This window comes from Loxodonta africana, chromosome 18 (assembly GCF_030014295.1).
Source record: "Loxodonta africana isolate mLoxAfr1 chromosome 18, mLoxAfr1.hap2, whole genome shotgun sequence".
Taxonomy (NCBI): domain Eukaryota; kingdom Metazoa; phylum Chordata; class Mammalia; order Proboscidea; family Elephantidae; genus Loxodonta; species Loxodonta africana.
In genome coordinates this window covers 6,404,959-6,412,656 of record NC_087359.1, presented here as the reverse complement: position 1 = coordinate 6,412,656, position 7,698 = coordinate 6,404,959, and the positions used below count along the sequence as shown (strand labels likewise).

Below are 7,698 nucleotides of genomic sequence, written 5' to 3'. Positions count from 1 at the left end.
ATTTGTGACAAGAGAGACTTTAAAGTTAAATCCATCATAAAGGATAAGGAAGGACACTATATAATGATTTAAGCGGACAATACACCAAGAAGATACAACCATATTAAATATTTATGTGCCCAATGACAGGGCTGCAAGATACAGAAAACAAACTCTATCAGCATTGAAAAGTGAGATAGACAGCTCCACAATAATAGTAGGAGACTTCAACATACCACTTTCGGTGAAGGACAGGACCCAGAAACAGGCTCAATAAAGGCACAGAAGATCTAAATGCCACAATAAACCAACTTGACCTCATAGACATATACAGAACACTCCGCACAACAGCAGCCAAGTATACTTTCTTTTCTAGTGCACATGGAACATTCTCTAGAATAGATCACATATTAGGTCATAAAGCAAGCCCTGAAGCCTTCTTAACCATCTAGTGCCTCAGGCTGCCCTTTTGAGATTCTTAGTTGATGATTTCATCAAAACAAAAATGTATGCATACACAAGACAAAGTTATCAAATGCTGAGTAACAAATTACCACAAACTTAGCAGCTTACAGTAATACACATTTATTATCTTCCAGTTTCTGTGGATCAGGAGTCCAGGCATGGCTTAGCTGAGTCCTCTGATTCAGGGTGTCTCACAAGCCTATAGTCAAGGTGTCAGCCAGCGCTGAGGTCTCATCTAAAGACTCAACTGGGTGAAGATCCACTTCTGAGGTTATGTGGCCATGGATTGAAGTTCAGTTCCTTTTTTATGTGAGACTGAGGCCATTGTTCCTGTCTACCACAGGCTGTTCTCACTTCCTTGCCACACAGGTCCCTCCATACAGCAGCTCCATGTTACTTCATTCATAAATATACACGTTTATACCAACATGATAGCCTGCATTATCGAAGCTTGCAAGGAGGAGGGTCTGCTAGGAAGACAGAAGTCAGAATCCTATTTTAGTGACTCGTGGAAGTGTCACTGTTGCTGAATTCCAGTGTTTAGAAGCAAGTCACAGGTCCCCACATTCAAGAGGAGGAGATTACAGAAGGACATGACTAACAGGAGGCTGGATTACTGGGGACCATCTGAGAGTCTGAGCACCACAAAGGAGCAACCCAAGAGAATTAGTGTGTAAGTTAGAGCCATAGAATTCAATTCTTCTTGTACAGGCAGGCAAACAGAAACATTTTCCCCAGAGTTGTACTCGTTCTACACAGTATGAAAAACACAAGCTCAGGAAAAAGTGGCTGATTAATAAATATATTCCCAGCTACTTTTTACCCTGAGTGGTATCAGGATCTCAAAAGTGTGGCAATGGAGATGCTCTGCAGGTTCTTTATCTGCTAAGGCTAGGGAATAGTGCTGCATGATGGAAGCAGACCAGCCATTGTTCAGACTGTATCTCAATAATCTTTAGAATCTCAGGGTCTGCCAGTTGAGGAACAAGAGAGGAAGGCGGGAGGGCCAATAGTGAGGCATAGGGAACAGGACATTATGCTCCCCACCGCACAGAGAATTCTGTGAGCCCATATTACAAAATATGATTGAAAATTTCCAATCTAAAGCATGTTCTGTATGAATCATTCTCAGTAAAAAGACTATACTGTGCCCCCATTTCTGTTCCATTGCTCAATTTAGTCAAATACTTTTTAATGAGCAAACAGTTAACCAGGCTTGGGTACATATGGAACTTTGCAGTGGCATCAGTAAGGGGGTGTGAGGGTGGGGGTGCGGACTTCAGCAGGTGACACTGTCAGAGACGGTGACACCAAAATTACTGTCTGTAAAATTTTGTGCAGTGTTTCAGCAGAAATCTATTACTTTTTATAAAAATATCCCTATACCCATAGCAACAACAACAAAATTTTTTTGTAAGCCCAGCTTACATGTATCAATATACCTACAAGGCTAAAACTCTATGCTGGTTTACTTGCTGAGCCTTCTGACGTGCTCGGAATTGATTCCATGGCAGGGAGTTGGGTTAACGCGCTGGTCAGAGCTGTCGTTATTACCCAATTACAGTGACGCTTGGAATCATGTCGTTTCGTCTGCAGGTGCTGCAAGCGTGTGCTCTTGTTTTTGTTGCCACTGGTGTTTTTATAGTCGCTGATTTTGTCAAATTTTCTGGTGTTTTAACTACAATATTGTGGTAATTAGCATGGGGGGTGACACCATGAGTTACTGCACTGGGTGACACCAACCCTAGTGACACCACTGGAACTTCAAACCAAAAAAAGAGTTAAAAAAATAGGGATCATAACTTATAACAGATACCTAATACCAGTTGACTCCAGCTCATGGTGACCTCATGTGTGTCAGAATAGAACTGTGCTCCACAGGCTTTTCAATGGCTATGGCTTTTCAGAAGTAGATCACCAGGCCTTTCTCCTGTGGGGCCTCTGAGTGGACTCCAACCTCCGATCTTTTGGATAGCAGCCAACCATATTAATCATTTGCACCACCCCGGGACTCGGGACACATAATAAAACCAAAAAACCCATTCCCGTTGAGTCCGATAGGACCGAGTAGAACTGCCCCATAGGGTTAGCAGCTGTAGCTCTTAACCACTGCACCACCAGGGCTCCCTCGGATGCATAACAGTAGCTCAACAGTATTTGTAATCTCAACTAAAATGAAATATATAAAGCCCTTCTATGTCATGGTATTTAAAATAATAGGATTCTACATCAGCCTGGATATAGTATTACAACTAATGATAAAGAGAAAAGCTAACATATACTGAGAGAGAATCTAGCACAGTGACCAGGAGGACCTACTCTAGAGTTAGACTGTGTGGGTTCAAATACTGGCTTTTCCTGTGATCTTGGGCAAGTTACCTACCCCCTCAGTGCCTCAGCTTCCTCACATATAAAATATGAATAACAGTACTTATTGCCTAGAGTTGATGTGAGGATCAAATGAATTGATAAATGTAGAAGCCTTCAAACAGTGCTGGCTACTCTTATATGCCAAGTACTGTTCTAAGTGCTTACACATAACCCTAAGAAACTTCAAGTAAGTGCCTCCATATTCCACTCCCTTACCAACATGGATAATCAGAAGAGAAAGTCTGTAGCTCTTTCCAAATTCATTCTTAAATTTCAGAGTGAAGAGGTTTAACAAAAAATTTTCATTTAGATTAAAAAAACACAAAAAAAGTAAACATACTCATCTACATTCGACAATTTACCTTTATTATGCCATTCATAAGTATATATATTTGTACCATGAATTAAGTAGTTATTCCAAACCCAAAAAACTGAATCCATTGCCGTCCAGTTGATTCTCTCTCCTAGCGACCCTATAGGACACAGCAGAACTGCCCATGGGGTTTCAAAGGCTGTGCTCTTTACCGAAGCAGACTGCCACATCTTTCTCCTGCAGAGCAGCTGGTGGTTTCAAACTTCCAACCTTCTGGTTAGCAGCCAAGCACTTTAACCACTGCAACACCAAGGCTCCTCTTTTTTTTTTTCCACTACAACAGCAATTATTTTTTCTTTGCCAAAAAAGGGCACTGATCCACTTGAAACACCTAGGGTGCCTCAGTGGCAATAATGCAGTCTTCACAGGTGTCTCAGCTGCTACTGCTTAACCACGGTGTCACTAGGGCTCCTAAGTAGCTTTTAACCACGGTAAATTGCCTTTTGGAATTAGAAGGATGACACTGTCATTGCAGCAGAAGACCAGTAGATGGCTGTCCGCAAAGCCAACAGATACCTGGAATAAAAATCCTTACAAGGGTAAGTTTAAAAGAACTACAGAAATTAGTAGAATCTGGAGATGAGTAGAGATAACAAAAACACAAATTTTGTAATGGTCTTAAGAATATTTTTAAACTTTAAAATGAAAAGAGTTCTTTACTTTGTTTACACTAAATCTGCCTTACATGGCTGGAGGAGGTATCTATTTGGATATGACCTTCCCAGAGGGCAACTTAACTGGACATACTGAAGTATTTAAAATATGCTTATTCCTGATTAGGCCATCAAAGAACGGGCATATCTAGGAACTCATCTAAGGCATTAAGGATGTCCTAAAAATTTCATTTACACTGGTTCTCAATCAGGGGTGATTTTGCCTCACAAGGGACATATGGCAATGTCTGGAGACGTTTTTTGGCTGTCACAGCTGAGGAGTGGAAGTGCTGCTACTGGCATTTAGTTGGTAGAGAACAGAAATGTTGTTCAATATCCTGCAATGCACAGGGCAGCCCTCACAAGGAAGAAATATCCAGATCACAATGTCAGTAGTGCCAAGGCTGAGAAACCCTAATCTACAAGCATGTACCTCATGGTAATTTTTTTTTTTTTTAAAGAGTGAAAAATAGGAAAACAAATCTGAATGTCTGAAAATAGAGGACTGGCTCAATAACTGATGAACAGACCATCCATGCAATTCACGATTATGCAGTCATTAAAAGGGAGATTGCAGAAGTACATTCATTGTGACAAAATATTCTGTGAATAAAGCAGGTTACCAAACAGTGCAGAGCAGGATCGCATTTTTTAAAGAGATATATGCATAACTGAAATTGTAAGCAATGGTTATCTCCAAATGGTGGAATTATTTTCTTCTTTTTTCTCATTGTTTATTCTACATTTTCTCCAATTAACAGAATAGAACCGGCCCATGGAGTTTCCAAGAAGCACTTGGTAGATTCCAACCGCCAACCTTTTTTTGGTTAGCGCTGTAGCTCTTAACCACCACGCTACCCGGGTTCCCTTAGGTGATACAAAAAAAAAAAAAAAAAAAAAAATTTTTTTTTTTTTATACAGGAGCTGCTAACTTTCAAGAGAAAATATAACAAAACGTTTAAAACTCAGACAAACTTTAAAATTAGTGATGCTTTTCATTAAATCTGTATAATACTGTCTTGGGAGTACCTGGGGTACTTTGGAAGCAAGACCAGGTGATCCACTATCAAGTAATCAGCCATTGAAAACGTATGGAGCGGATTCTACCCTGACACAGACGGGGTCGCCATGAGTCCAGAGTCCGCGGACAGCAACTGGTGTAAAACACTGAAGTCAGCCCGAAGCTGAGATATCACGGCGGGCTATTTAAGGCTATGAAAACAACTGTCTACGAATTTTAAAGTAGCATTCCCAGATTTTCACAAACATTCTCCCTAACACCCATGGGTGTGCGTTACACTTAGAAAAGTTCCCACTTGCTCAGAAAACCAGTGATTGTATGGAGGCAAAAGCCACACGGTCTTTGAATTCTAAGGGCTCTGGGGGGCAAACGCACAGGCAGAGGAATTTTTCCCTTTGGGGGCCAGGCTCCGTGTCGCCTATCACCTCGCCCAGTCGGGCAGAGAAAACACACGGCTGCGCGCACGCGGCGAAGCACAACCCCGACTCCGCGGGCCGCAGGGGCGCCCGCGCGACGCCTTTCCGGGCGGTTGGGGGGGCCCTCCAGCCCCGGCCTGCGCGGTCGCCTCCAGGGAGGCAGAGCAGTTCCTCTTCCGGGGCAGCGCTGGAGCGTCGTACGGGACCCGGATGCAGACGTGAACGAGGCTATATAAGCTCCGCGCACGCCTCGGCTCGTCCTCTTTGAGGAAGACGTGGTGGGTGTTCCAGGTGTTCTTCGCCCAGCAGCTCCAGCTCCTGGCTCACCGCTGTTCGCTCTCGCCGAGGGACAAGTCGGTCAGGAAGTCGCGGCGCAGCCATGGTGAGGACGGGGACGGTGCCGCGCTGTTGCCCTAACGCCGGACTCAGCCCCGGGATTGTTCGGTTCTGGGGGCGCTGCCCTGGGCGGGGGCTGGGAAAACGGAGGTCATTTATACAGCACAGGGTGTCTTAATGATTAAATGTACTAGCACGATGTAAGAAAAAAGCGCGATAGAGGATTTTTTGCATTGGTGGAAGGACCTGAGGAGGTTGATGAACTTCTCTCCATAATTGGTAGTTTATTAGCTTTGATGTTTTCTCACCTGTGCAATTGGCAGGCTTTTAAGGACACCGGAAAGACACCCGTGGAACCAGAGGTGGCCATTCACCGGATTAGAATTACTCTAACCAGCCGCAACGTAAAATCCCTGGAGAAGGGTCAGTACAGTACTTTGTTGGACATTGGAGTAGTGAATCTGACTCGTTATTTTATTTAAAAAAAAACTTTTATTTTTATTTTATTAAACTGAGTTAAAAGAAACTTGAAGGCACAAGTCACTTCCTGGAGAGTCCTCAGTCTCTCTTTTACGTTATAGCTCTGTTAAGGGTGGAGCTGGCAGTGAGGAAAATCTAGGTGTTGAATTATGGTGATAGTCTTATACGCTATTCTGAGCCAGCACCAGTTGACTTTGTGAAAGCCTATTTCAGTTGTCCTGAATGAACTGAAAGCTAAATTTTTTTTCCTGTAGTGTGTGCTGACTTGATTAGAGGCGCAAAGGAGAAGAACCTCAAAGTGAAGGGACCTGTTAGGATGCCTACCAAGGTAAAATAAACCGTAGGGGCAGAGCAAGGGGTGCTTCTGGTTGTATGAATCCAAATTTTTATCCCTTCATTTCAAGTGCAGAATTTGGTTATAACATACTTAGTGTTTACAGGTGGCTTAGCTGCTGTTTTCTTGGTGTAGTATGGTGGTTAACAGTCAAGCTGGTGGAGGGGGTGAAATAGGGAAATGGCTGTTATAAATTGGTGGTATCCAAAAACCTCTTAATGGAAAGAGGAATGATGAAATACTTAAGGATTTCAAACAGTTTTGTAGATACTCTAGGTATGAGCATAAAACTGTAAATGCTTGGGTTTGTCTTTTGTTGCAGACTCTGAGAATCACTACGAGGAAAACTCCTTGTGGTGAAGGATCTAAGACCTGGGATCGTTTCCAGATGAGAATCCACAAGCGACTCATCGACTTGCACAGTCCTTCCGAGATCGTCAAGCAGATCACTTCCATCAGTATTGAGCCCGGGGTAGAGGTCGAAGTCACCATTGCAGATGCTTAAATCAACTATTTTAATAAATGTATTATCAGTTGGTAAATTTTGTTGACCTTTATTCAGAATACCAGAAGATTTAGGAACAGGTGTGGTTGATGTCTGAGTCCTACTTCAAAAATTCTGATATAATGATGGTGCTACAAGCCTTGTAAAAGATTGCTGGGGTGATACTAAGGTGGGGCCATGATTGAATTTAGGAGCAAGTACTAACGAAGGAAGCCATAGCTGTGTTGTAGTCTTAACTGCCAATTAATACATTTTTCCTCTTTTAAGTATATTAGGCTGAAGACTAAACTTGGTAACATTGATAATGTTTTGGAAACTGGAGTCTTTTGTAATTTTTCACTTAATATATATACGTGGATCACTTTTTGTGTCACTATGAAGCTATATTAACTTTATGACTACAAAACATAGGCCACAACTTGGTCAGATGTTTATTGGCATAGTACAGGACAATGTTTCTTGTTTAACTGCTAGGCTATGTGCTGTGGGTACTGTTTCCATTGTGCACATTCAAGTTTAACTTGCCAAAAGGTCTAGAGCTTGTTAATGGCATAACTGAGATTTTAAACAGACTCATCAGAGTTGAAGATCCATCTGGTTTCCCAGTTTTTGCTATTAAAATTTGTGATGGCCATCCTTGCTAAAACATCAGTGTGACTAATTTTCCATAGAGAAAATTCCCAGAAATGCGTATTTCTGAGAATCAGTCCTCCTCCATTTAAAATTTCTCCATTTACTACTCTATTAAATAGGACTACAGGGTCCG

The 7,698-nt window shown here is 42.2% G+C and overlaps 1 protein-coding gene and 1 non-coding gene across 2 annotated transcripts; both read left to right on the top strand.

Annotated features, from left to right (window-relative positions):
- The first annotated feature begins 5,526 nt into the window (after positions 1–5,526).
- On the top strand, positions 5,527–6,969 carry RPS20 (ribosomal protein S20). Its single transcript, XM_010599530.3, has 4 exons — positions 5,527–5,659; positions 5,937–6,036; positions 6,348–6,421; positions 6,750–6,969. Exons 1-4 carry the CDS (start codon positions 5,657–5,659, stop codon positions 6,930–6,932), a joined length of 360 nt encoding a protein of 119 aa, XP_010597832.1. The 5' UTR covers positions 5,527–5,656; the 3' UTR covers positions 6,933–6,969.
- On the top strand, positions 6,213–6,277 carry LOC111747651 (small nucleolar RNA U54). The gene has a single exon (XR_002783630.1). It is a non-coding gene; the product is annotated as a small nucleolar RNA U54 (small nucleolar RNA).
- Positions 6,970–7,698: the final 729 nt, after the last annotated feature.